This window comes from Tursiops truncatus, chromosome X (assembly GCF_011762595.2).
Source record: "Tursiops truncatus isolate mTurTru1 chromosome X, mTurTru1.mat.Y, whole genome shotgun sequence".
NCBI lineage: Eukaryota > Metazoa > Chordata > Mammalia > Artiodactyla > Delphinidae > Tursiops > Tursiops truncatus.
The window spans coordinates 1338171-1350977 of NC_047055.1; the positions used below are offsets into that span (position 1 = coordinate 1338171).

A 12807-nucleotide genomic window follows, 5' to 3' on the forward strand; every position below is an offset into this window, starting at 1 on the left:
CCCTGGAGCCCATGCTCTGCAACAAGAGAAGCCACCGTAATGAGAGGCCTGCGCACCGCAACGAAGAGTAGCCCCCGCTCGCTGCACCTAGAGAAAGCCCGCGTGCAGCAACAAAGACCCAACGCAGCCCAAAGTAAAAATAAAATTTAAAAATAATAACAAAAAAGCACTTGTTGCGTACGACTCAAGAAACAATAATAAAATAAAATAAAATAATTTTTTTAAAAAAGACAGATAGAAGGCTCGTCACCTTTTCTACATTTCTGGCCTCAGTTTTAGGAAGCTGCCTTTTTCCCAAGGAATTTTTCAAGTCTTCCAATTTGTTAGCATAAACATTTCCAGAATGTCCCATAATATTCCCCTATATCCTCTTTGTTAATGTACATCTGATCCGTAACGTTGGCCCTCTTTCATTCCTCATATTGGGGATCAGCGTTCTTTCTATGTTTCCGTGATTCATCGTTCTAGGACTTGCTCGGTTTCCTTGCTCTTTTGAAAGAAGCGCATGGCTTCGTTCACCGTGTCCATAATTTGCTTTCTATCACTGATTTCCTCTCTTAGCTCTCTTATTACTTCATTTTATGTTTCCTTTGCTCTTCTTCTAGCATCTCTCAATGGACTGTCAGCTCACTGATTTTATGTCCTGACTCTTTTCTAACAGAAGCATTTAGAGGAATACAGTTTCCTCCTGTCGCTTTTTGCTGCCTCCCACTAATTTTGGTAAGTTGTGCTTTTTTAGTATTCACTTGGAAACATTTTCTAAGTCCCTCTGTGATTTTTCTCTTTGATCCATGGGTTTCCCAATATTTGAAGATATATTATCATTAGTACCATCAAATAAAATTCCCCCGTGATGAGAAAACTTATCATGGAAACTTGCAATACTGCTAAATTTATGGAGACTGTTTTACAACTCTGGTATGGCGTGTCCGGGTGAATGTGCAAAGCACCCTCGTAAAGAATCTGTGTACTGTGTGTGGAGGCCAGGGCCTTGCCCTGCCCACCGACCTCTGCAATTCCTGTGCCACCCGGACAGAGGCGACCTGAAGCTCTCGATGCCTCATGCAGTGGGCCAGAGCCCCTCCCTGGACCCCCACAAATCCATCTGCCATGGCCAACAGCCTCCACCAGATCACAGCAGCCCCAGCGCCTCCCCCTCTCAGCTTCACTTACGCCCCCCCCCCCCCCCCCCCCCCCCCCCCCCCCCCCCCCCCCCCCCCCCCCCCCCCCCCCGTGGCCAGGCGGCTCCTCCCCGACCCCTCGCACTACATCCCCTCCATACACCCTCCCCCACCCACCAGCTGGTGGCGCTCCGCTCTGGGCCCTGGAAGCCGGGCGCCCCGCCATGCGTAGAGGTCAGACGGCCTCTCTCACCTCCCCACACCGGGGAGTCCTCCCCCGAGCACACTCAGCACCAGGGGCTCTCGCTTCTCGTACCCCAGACGCAGAGCCCACCCGTCTTGCCCCCGCCCACCCGGGAGCCGGAGCCCCCTAACTGCCACGAGCGTCCTCCCCCCCACCCCACGCCCCGCCCTGCCCCGGCGGGAGCTCCCCTAACGCCTACCGCACCCGCGCCCGGGAGTCCTCCCCAGCGACCCCCGCCTCAGCCTTCCTCCCGCCACACGCAGCAGCCGTTAGCCCTCCCCTCCCGTCTCGGCCCCGGGGGTGGGGCCCGCCCGTCCCGTCCCGTCCCGTCCCGTCCTCCCCACCCCCGCAGCCAGTCGTCCTCTCCTCTGGCCCCCAAGGCCGGCCCCACCCGACCAGCAGGAAGCCCTCCGCTCAGGCCCCCCCCACGCTTAGCCATCAGCCCCACCCTCTGCACCCCGACTCCAGAACGCCCCCCACCAGCCACCCCGGAAGCCAGCGGTCCTCCCCTCTGACCCGCTCACTGGGGGACCCTTCCCTCAGCCCCCCTTCAGCCCGCTACCCTCCGCCGCCGCTCCCCCACTCCCAACCGAGCAGCCCGTAGCCCTCCCCCGACCTCCACTCCTTCCCGGGGCCCCCGGTACCTGCGGAGTCCAGCCCCCGGCAGAGCCCCCGCCTGTCTCCTGACTCGCTCTGACTCTGTGGATGGCTCCGGCGTCCCGCTCATGAGGGGCTGAAGAGCTCGTCTCAGCAGAGCAGCCAGGAACTGTGCCGCCGACTGTCCCAGGCACTCTGTGCGAACGCCACGTGGGCTTCCGGGTGCTCCCGGAAGCCCCAGGAAGATGAGGGAGAAAGTTCTAGACGTCTCTTTACCGAGAAACTGGTTGGATCAGAAGAGCACGTGAGGAGGCGCTCTGCTACGGAAGCAGCAGTAGCCATGCGCACTGAGGGCCTGAGGTCCCAAGGCTTGGCGCCTCCGGAAGCAAAAGACACGCCCATTGGCCTTCCACCAATAGGAAGGCCTCCTGCGAGGCTGCGGAGTTGGGGGAGCGAACTTGGCGATGCAGAGCCCATTGTGGCAAGTACGTCCATTTGTCTTTACAGGTGGTTTTCTACTGTGATTGATAATGTCATAAACCTATTCTTATTTCTTTGGTTTGTTTTAATTTTTGAATTTTATTTTATGTATTTTTTTATACAGCAGGTTCTTATGAGTTACCCATTTTATACCTATTAGCGTACATATGTCAATCCCAATCTCCCAATTCATCACACCACCACACCCCTGCCCCCAACACTTTCCCACGTCGGTTTCCATATGTTTGTTCTCTACATCTGTGTCTCTATTTCTGCCCTGCAAACCAGTTCATCTGTTCCATTTTTCTAACTTCCACATATATGCATTAATATACGATATTTGTTTTTCTCTTTCTGACTTCCTTCACTCTGTGTGACGGTTTCTAGATCCACCCACGTCTCTACAAATGACCCAATTTCGTTCCTTTTTATGGTTGAGTTATATTTCATTGTATATATGTACCACGTCTTCTTTATCCATTCGTCTGTCAATGGACAGTTAGGTTTTTTCCATGTCCTGGCCCTTGTAAATAGTGCTGCAATGAACACTGGGGTATGTGTGTCTTTTTGAATTATGGTCTTTTCAGGGTATATGCCCAGTCGTGGGATTGCTGGGTTGTGTGCTAGCTCTATTTTTAGTTTTTTAAGGAACCCTCATACTGTTCTCCATAGTGGTTGTATCAATTTACATTCCCACCAACAGTGCAAGAGGGTTCCCTTTTCTCCACACCCTCTCCAGCATTTATTGTTTCTAGATTTTTTGATGATGGCCATTCTGACTGGTGTGAGGTGATAACCTCATTCCAGTTTTGTTTTGCAATTCTCTAATGATTAATGACGTTGAGCATTCTTTCAAGTGTTTGCTGGCAATCTGTATATCTTCTTTGGAGAAATGTCTATTTAGGTCTTCTGCCCATTTTTGGATTGGAGTGTTTTTTTTTTTAATATTGAGCTGCATGGGCTGTTTATATATTTTGGAGATAAATCATATGTCCGTTGATTCATTTGCAAATATTTTCTCCCATTCTGAGGGTTGTCTTTTTGTCTTGTTTGTAGTTTCCTTTGCTTTGCAAATGCTTTTAAATTACCTTAGGTCCCATTTGTTTATTTTTGTTTTTATTTCCATTACTCTAAGAGGTGGATCAAAAAGATCTGCTGTGATTTATGTCAAAGTGTGTTCTTCCTATGTTTTCCTCTGAGAGTTTTATAGTGTCCGGTCTTACTTTTAGGTTTTTAATCCATTTTGAGCTTATTTTTGTGTATGGTGTTAGGGAGTGTTCTAATTTCATTCTTTTACATGTAGCTGTCCAGTTTTCCCAGCACCACTTATTGAAGCGGCTGTCTTTTCTCCATTGTATATCCTTGCCTCCTTTGTCATAGATTAGTTGACCATAGGTCATGGGTTTAGCTCTGGGCTTTCTATCCCGTTCCATTGATCTATATTTCTGTTTTTTTGCCAGTACCGTATTGTCTTGATAACTGTAGCTTTGCAGTATAGTGTGAAGTCAGGGAGTCTGATTCCTCCAGCTCCATTTTTTTCCCTCAAGACTGCTTTGGCTATTCAGGGTTTTCTGTTTCTCTGTACAAATTTTAAGATTTTTTGTTCTAGTTCTGTAAAAAATGCCATTGGTAATTTGATAGGGATTGCTTTGAATCTGTAGATTGCTTTGGGTAGTATAGTCATTTTCACAAAATTGATTCTTCCAATCCAGGAACATGGCATATCTCTCCATCTGTTTGTATCATCTTTAATTTCTTTCATCAGTGTCTTATACTTTTCTGCATACAGGTCTTTGGTCTCCCTAGGTAGGTTTATTCCTAGACTTTTTATTCTTTTTGTTGCAATGGTAAATGGGAGTGTTTCCTTAATTTCTCTTTCAGATTTTTCATCATTAGTGTATAGGAATGCCAGATTTCGGTGCATTAATTTTGTATCCTGCTACTTTACCAAGTTAATTGATTAGTTCTAGTAGTTTTCTGGTGGCATCTTTAGGAATCTCTATGTATAGTATCATGTCAGCTACAAACAGTGACAGTTTTACTTCTTCTTTTCCAATTTGGATTCCTTTTATTTCTTTTTCTTCTCTGATTGCCGTGGCTAGGACTTCCAAAACTATGTTGAATAACAGTGGTGAGAGTGGACTTCCTTGTCTTGCTCCTGATCTTAGAGGAAATGCTTTCAGTTTTTCTCCATTTAGAATGATGTTTGCTGTGGGTTTGTCGTATATGGCCTTTATTATGTTGAGGTAGGTTCCCTCTATGCCCACTTTCTGGAGATTTTTTTTTATCATAAATGGGTGTTGAATTTTGTCAAAAGCTTTTCCTGCCTCTATTGAGATGGTCATATGTTGTTTTTCTTCAATTTGTTAATATGGTGTATCACATCGATTGTTTTGCATATATTGAAGAATCCTTGCATCCCTGGGATAAATCCCACTTGATCATGGTGTATGATGCTTTTAATATGTTGTTGGATTCTGTTTGCTAGTATTCTGTTGAGGATTTTTACAACTATATTCATGAGTGATATTGGTCTGTACTTTTCTTTTTTTGTAGTATCTTTGTCTGGTTTTGGTATCAGGGTGATGGTGGCCTCATAGAATGAGTTTGGGAGTGTTCCTTTCTCTGCAATTTTTTTGGAAGAGTTTGAGAAGGATGGGTGTTAGCTCTTCTCTAAATGTTTGATAGAATTCACCTGTGGAGCCGTCTGGTCCTGGACTTGTGTTTGTTGGAAGATTTTTAATCACAGTTTCAATTTCATTACTTGTGATTGGTCTGTTCATACTTTCTATTTCTTCCTGGTTCAGTCTTGGAAGGTTATACCTTTCTAAGAATTTGTCCATTTCTTCCAGGTTGTCCATTTTATTGGCATAGAGTTGCTTGTAGTAGTCTCTTAGGATGCTTTGCATTTCTGCAGTGTCTCTTGTAACTTCTCCTTTTTCATTTCTAATTTTATTGATTTGAGTCCTCTCCCTCTTTTTCTTGATGAGTCTGGCTAAAGGTTTATCAATTTTATCTTTTCAAAGAACCAGCTTTTAGTTTCATTGATCTTTTTATTTTATTTTAGTCTCTATTTCATTTATTTCTGCTCTGATCTTTCTGATTTCTTTCCTTCTACAAACTTTGGGTTTTTTTTCCTCTAGTTGCTTTAGGTGTAAGGTTAGGTTGTTTATTTGAGATTTTTCTTGTTTCCTGAGGTAAGATTGTATTGCTGTAAATTTCCCTCTTAGAACTGCTTTTGCTGTGTCCCATAGGTTTTGGATTGTCATGTTTTTGTTGTCATTTTTCTCTAGGTATCTTTTGATTTCCTCTTTGACTTCTTTAGTGATCTCTTGGTTATTTAGTAACATATTGTTTAGCCTCCATGTGTTTGTGTTTTTTACTTTTTTTTCTCTGTAATTGATTTCTAATCTCATAGTGTTGTGGTCAGAAAAGATGCTTGATATGATTTCAATTTTCTTAAATTTACTGAGGCTTGCTTTGTGACCCAAGCTGTGATCTATCCTGGAGAATGTTCCGTGCGCACTTGAGAAGAAAGTGTAATCTGCGGTTTTTGGATTGAATGTCCTATAAGTATCAATTAAATCTATCTGGTCTATTGTGTCATTTAAAGCTTGTGTTTCCGTATTAATTTCCTGTTTAGATGATCTGTCCATTGGTGTAAGTGAGGTATTAAAGTTCCCCACTATTGCTACTCCAGCTTTCTTTTGATTTCCATTTGCATTGAATATCTTTTTCCATCCCGTCACTTTCAGTCTGTATGTGTCCCTAGGTGTGAAGTGGGTCTCTTGTGGACAGCATATATATGGGTCTTGTTTTTGTATCCATTCAGCGAGCCTGTGTCTCTTGGTTGGAGCATTTAATCCATTCACGTTTAAGGTAATTATCGATATGTACGTTCCTATTACCATTTTCTTAATTGTTTTGGGTTTGTTTTTGTAGGTCCTTTTCTTCTCTTGTGTTTCCCACTTAGAGAAGTTCCTTTAGCATTCGTTGTAGAGCTGGTTTGGTGGTGCTGAATTGTCTTAGCTTTTGCTTGTCTGAAAAGCTTTTGATTTCTCCTTCGAATCTGAATGAGATCCTTGCCGGGTAGAGTAATCTTGGTTGTAGGTTCTTCCCTTTCATCACTTTAAATATGTTATGCCACTCCCTTCTGGCTTGTAGTGTTTCTGCTGAGAAATCAGCTGTTAACCATATGGGAGTTCTCTTGTATGTTATTTTTCGTTTTTCCCTTGCTGCTTTCAATAATAAACTTTCTTTGTCTTTAATTTTTGCCAATTTGATTACTGTGTGTGTCGGTGTGTTTCTCCTTGGATTTATCCTGCATGGGACTCTCTGCACTTTCTGGACTTGTGTGGCTGTTTCCCTTCCCATGTTAGGGAAGTTTTCGACTATAATCTCTTCAAGTGTTTTCTCGGGGCCTTTCTCTCTCTCTTCTCCTTCTGGGACCCCTATAATGCGAATGTTGTTGCGTTTAATGTTGTCCCAGAGGTCTCTTAGGCTGTCTTCATTTCTTTTCATTCTTTTTTCTTTATTCTGTTCCACAGCAATGAATTCCACCGTTCTGTCTTCTAGGTCACTTATCCGTTCTTCTGCTTCAGTTATTCTGCTATTGAATCCTTCTAGTGTATTTTTCATTTCAGTTATTGTATTGTTCACATCTGTTTGTTAGTTCTCTAATTCTTCTAGGTATTTGTTCTTTAATTCTTCTAGGTCTTTGTTAAACATTTCTTGCATCTTCTCGATCTTTGCCTCCATTCTTTTCCTGAGGTCCTGGATCATCTTCACTATCATTATTCTGAATTCTTTTTCTGGAAGGTTGCCTATCTCCACTTCATTTAGTTGTTTTTCTGGGGTTTTATCTTGTTTCTTCATCTGGTACATAGCCCTCTGCCTTTTCATCTTGTCTGTCTTTCTGTGAATGTGGTTTTTGTCCCACAAGCTGCAGGACTGTAGTAGTTCTTGCTTCTGCTGTCTGCCCTCTGGTCAACATGTGAATTCATTCAGAGCCCTGAGCAGTGGGAGCTGCAGCCCTGACTCCAGCAGAGGCCTGAGGCCCAGTTGGTCCTCAGCAGGGAGTGTCAGGATGGGCACTGGGGGCTCCTGAGCACCTTTTATCAGCGTCTGTGGCCTCAGATTGAGGAGCAGTAACCTCGGGAGCTGGAGCAGTCCATTCACTGTGAAATTCCTCCTCATGTGTGGCCTCTTCTGCAGCCCCTGCCCTTCCTTTCCAATCTCTTCAGGATCTGTGGAGGTGATTTTCATAGGACACTACAACCAAATTGGAAATCTTGGGATTCCTAAAAGCCCCTTTGTCCAAATAAGATTTCCAAGGTTGGATTTATATAAAGCAAGACCAGAGCTCGATGGCTGTTACGAATATCCTCATACGTTTCTATACTGCCTAGGCCAATGGGACTGTTGTGCTCTAGTAAGTTTTTAACCCGTAGCAAATCAGAAGCTGCCAGCCATGCAGGGGAGCAGAGAGACCTACCTCCCTGCAAGACTCTGCATGAATTCTGCAAGCGTGCACTTCTAAGCCACCACCCTCCTCACACATCACCACCACCAGCAGCATTGGACTGTGGTGGGAGTGTGAAATAAGCTTTCATCGTCTTTAGCCACAGACATTTTCTGGTCGTTGGCTACAGCAGTTAGCCTATCCTGATTAATATACATTAGAAACAAAAGAGCAGGTCTGTACGATTCGGATTTACCAGGAGAAATGGAGAATGGGCTGAAGAAGACTTAATGTAGTAACAGTGACAACAGGGAGCGTGTAGCATTGATCACCTGTAGCGTTCAATGCCCACTTTACAGACAGGGAAACAGAGTTTCAGCTCAATGAAGTGTCACCCAGTGTCCACAAATGTGTGGTCACTACCCAGGCCTGTGCAATTGTCATGTCTTCTCTGGTGCGTCACATTTGACGTTTCAAAATGAAAAGTTCTGTGACACTTCTTACACGTTATATCTGTTTGCTTTCAAGAGGGCTTTTGAATTTTTCAATTGAGACAAAATTCACAAAACATGAAATTATTCATTTTAAAGTCTACAGTGGAATTTAGTGCATTCACAGTGTTGTGCAACCACCACCCTATCTAGTTCTAGAACATTTTCATCACTCTAGAAGGAGACCCCGCCACTCCCCATTCGCCTTCCCTCAGCCCCTGGTAACCAGCAATCTGTTTTCTGTCTCTCTGGATTTGTCTATACTGGGACATTTCATGTAAATGGAAGCATATGTTATATAGGCCTTTGTGTCTTACTTCTTCAACCCAGTGTAATGATTTTGAGATTCATCCACGTTGCACACAGAAACAATTCATTCCTTCTTGCTCAGCAGTGCTCTGTGCTGTGAATGCAGTGCGTTACCCATTCATCTGCTGCCAGTTGGGGCTGTTATGAATAGAGCTGCTATGAACATTGTTCTACACATCTTTTTGTGAACATATGCTTTCATATGTGGAATTGTTGGATAATAGGGTAGACGTATAGTCAACTTTTTTTAAAATTTTTAAAATTTTATTTATTTATTTTTGACTGTGTTGGGTCTTCATTTGCTACACGTGGGCTTTCTCTAGTTGTGGCAAGCAGGGGCTACTCTTCATTGTGGTGCATGGGCTTCTCACTGTGGTGACTTCTCTTATTGCAGAGCACAGGATCTAGGCACACGGGCTTCAGTAGTTCCGGCACACAGGCTCAGTAGTTGTGGCTCGCGGGCTCTAGAGCGCAGGCTCAGTAGTTGTGGCGCGCGGGCTTAGTTGCTCCTCAGCACGTGGGATCCTCCCGGACTGGGGCACGAACCCATGTGCCCTGCATCAGCAGGCGGACTTTCAACCACTGTGCCACCAGGGAAGCCCTGGTCAACTTTTAAAGAAGCTGTTTTCCAACATTGTTGTACCATTTTATGTTCCCACCAGGAGTGTGTGAGAGTTCTGGTTGCTCCACGCTCTTGCCAACACTTGGTATGGTCAGTCTTTGCAACTTTAGCCCCTTAAATTCAGGTGTCACTTGGTGACCCTAAGCTCCAGATTGTGTCAGCATAGCCCAGATTTTCTCAACCTGAACACCACTGACATTTTTGACCAGATGATTCTCTGTTGTAGGAGGCCGTCCTGTGCATTGCAGGATATTTAGCAGTGTCCCTGGTCTCTACACACTAGATGCCAGTAGCACCCCGGAGGGATTTCGTCTGGCTGTCCTAACAAGGTATGCCAAACTTGGTGGCTGTAAACAACAGAAATTTATTCTCTCATGGTTCTGGAGTTGAGCAGTCTGAAATCAGTTTTCCTTGGGCAAAGCGTGTCGGCAGGGCTGTATCCCTGTGGAAGCTCTAGGGGACAATCTGTTCCTGGCCTCTTGCAGCTTCTAGGGGCTGCGGGCTTCCTTAGCCTGTGGCCTTGTCACTCCAGTCTTCAAGGGCAGCATCTTCCCCTCCCCCTCTGCTCGGTCCATCTTCTGAGGCTGCGTGTGATAGCACACGTGCTCGGGAGGAGCTGCTCTGTCCCTGCCATGTTACCCCATCTGACCCGTGCTGCCTCACCCCTCGTACCTCTTTCTCCACCTCAGACTTCTCCTCCAAGTTTCAGGCTGTTAGGTTCTAGCTCAGTTTGTCAAAGCCCATGCTCAGATGTGAACAAGAATATACTCTTCTGCAACAACAATAATGTCTGAGACCACTTGTATTGGAGAGGGTGGCCTTAACAGCTTTGGAAGATTTGGGGGGCATTTTGGTTGACTGACCATGATTTTGTCTTTGTAAGAGCATTTTCCACAGTGGTGCATTTGCCTCCACGGCTGTAGGAGATGGACAGAGAGGAGTCCTTGACCAAGGGAGGGACAAGAGAGGAGAGTCAGCCGTGTCACAAGCCAGGACGGTGCTGCTGCCTTGCAGAGGGCGAGGAGGCTGGGCGCTGGAGAGAAGGGGAGATGGAGGGAATAGCCTTATACATTAACATCTTCTTATTTAGGAATCCCTTCAAGAATGTGTTTAAGAGTATAGTCATGGGGGCTTCCCTGGTGGCGCAGTGGTTGAGAGTCCGCCTGCCAATGCAGGGGACAAGTGTTTGTGCCCCGGTCCGGGAAGATCCCACGTGCCGCGGAGCGGCTGGGCCCGTGAGCCATGGCCGCTGAGCCTGCGTGTCCGGAGCCTGCGCTCCGCAACGGGAGAGGCCACAACAGTGAGAGGCCTGCATACTGCAAAAAAAAAAAAAAAAAAGAGTATAGTCATGGGACTTCCCTGGTGGTCCAGTGGTTGAGAATCTGCCTTTCAATGCAGGGGACGTGGGTTCGAGCTCTGGTCGGGAAACAGATCCCACACGACGCGTAGCAACTAAGCCCGTGGGCTGCAACTACTGAGCTTGTGCGCCTCAACTAGAGAGTCTGTGTGCTGCAAACTACAGAGCCCACGTGCTCTGGAGCCCTGGAGCCCACGCGCCACAACTAGAGAGTAGCCCGCGTGCCACAACTAAGCCCCGACACAGCGAAATAAATAATAAATAAATTTTTAAAAAATCATAAAATTTTTAAAAAGAGTATAGTCAAACATTCTTATAAATATATATTAATGAAGAAGCTACGTGTTGACTTCGTACTTGTGAAGAACATATTCATGAATTTACACTTGGACGTGGTTAGTATCTTAAATGTCCTTGCAGCTCCATCCTTCATGTAAATGGGGAATCTGCTTTCGGGGTGGACACCCCACCATCTCCCTGTCTTTGTGGGTGGTAGCCTCAGCCACATTGTCAGACCAATCTCTTCTCAACAGGGAACAAGGCAGAGACTGATGGAATAGTCCTTGAAATACCATCACGAACTGGCTCTTAATTAATTGGCTTCAGCAAATGCGTGTTCAGCTTCTCAGCTGCCTGGGGGCCATCTCCACGTGGTGCCATTCAAGTCCCTGAAGTAGGACCTAGTTGACCCGCTCACCTCCCATTCCCTGTCGGTGCCTGTGCTTCTCTGCAGGGCCCCGGGCCCCAGCCGTTCTCCAGCCTCACCACCCCTGGCTCAGGTCAGGCCTTCCTTGGCTCTTCCCTAAAGACCTAGGAGCTGCTGTTTGGAAATATTCCAAACCCAGGGAAAAACAGAGAAGAACATGATGAAGGTTATATGACCGCCCCCAGCTTTCTCAAGTCTTAATATATTTGCTTCAAATTTTTTTTTAAGAAATAAAAGTTTAAAAGATGATTCGCCTGAAACTCTCACATTCCCCGTCCCCCTTTCTGCCCACCTCACTATCCTCACTAGGCGCTTTTCCAGGCATGTTTTTAGACTTTTGCTACTTACATACGTGGCCATAAACAACAGGTCGTGATGTTTTATTTGTGTTTTTTTTAACAGGTCTACTGAGATATAATTTACTTGCCATAAAATGCACCATTTTAACTGTTTCAATGATCTTTAGTAAATTTACTGAGTCGTGCAGTCGTTACCACAGTCCGATTTTGGTTTTTGTTTTAAACAGCTTTATTGAGCTACAATTCACATCCCATACAATTCAGCCACTTAAGTGTAAAGTTCAGGGTTTTTAGCAAAATATTCACAGAGCAGTCTCAGTCCAGAACATTGTCGTCGCTTCCAAAAGAAATTCCATCCCCACTAGCAGTCAGTCCCCACCTCCTACCCCGTCCAGCCCCCGGAGATCACAGCTTTATTTCTGTCTTTGTGGACTGGCCTATTCGGGACATTTCTTCTAAAAGGAATCATACAACATGTGGTCTTTTGTGACTGCTCCATCACTATAATCCACAGACTTTTATGGAAGAACTACTGCAAACCAAACACTGGTGCGGGACTCTGTATGGAATTTAACAGCACTCACGGACAGTTTAGATCTCGATTTGTGCAACTTCTAGTTTATTGCTATTTTTGTAAAGCCGTTACAAAAGAGTGACTATATATAAAAGATACATGAATATCGGTGTGGGTGTGTGGCTGACGTGCACCTGGGGTGTTCTGAGGCAGCCCTGGAGGAGGAGGAGGAAGGTGGATTCTGAACCCAAGTCTAGTCCTGAGGGAGGACCGCTCAGCCCCAGAACAAGCTTGGGGCCGGGCGCTCAGGGAGTGTTACTTTCTCTTTTGCTCCCAAGACAAGTGCAGCTGGAAGGACAGGTGAATGAGCACCTACAGGGGCACCTGGACAACATTTACCACCTCAAACAGAATCTGGCCTGCACCGAGGAGAGAATGGCCTATCTGTCCTACGAGAGAGCCAAGGAGATACGGGTGAGAACCTCACAGGAGGACCTTGTGAGAAGCGGCCAGTGAGAAGGCCGTGGGGACGAGAGAAGCAGATGAGTGAATCCGCTCTGACACCCCTGAACCGAGGGAAGAGGCAGGTCCTCAAGCTGTGCCCCA

The 12807-nt window shown here is 45.7% G+C and overlaps 1 protein-coding gene across 1 annotated transcript in view; it reads left to right on the forward strand.

The window, feature by feature from the left end:
* The window catches only part of TEX28 (testis expressed 28), a 44759-nt gene that overhangs the window by 31209 nt on the left and 743 nt on the right, over positions 1 to 12807 (forward strand). The window contains 1 exon segment of the mRNA XM_019933634.3: positions 12540 to 12675. Within this exon segment, the coding sequence (XP_019789193.2) occupies positions 12540 to 12675 (136 nt within the window).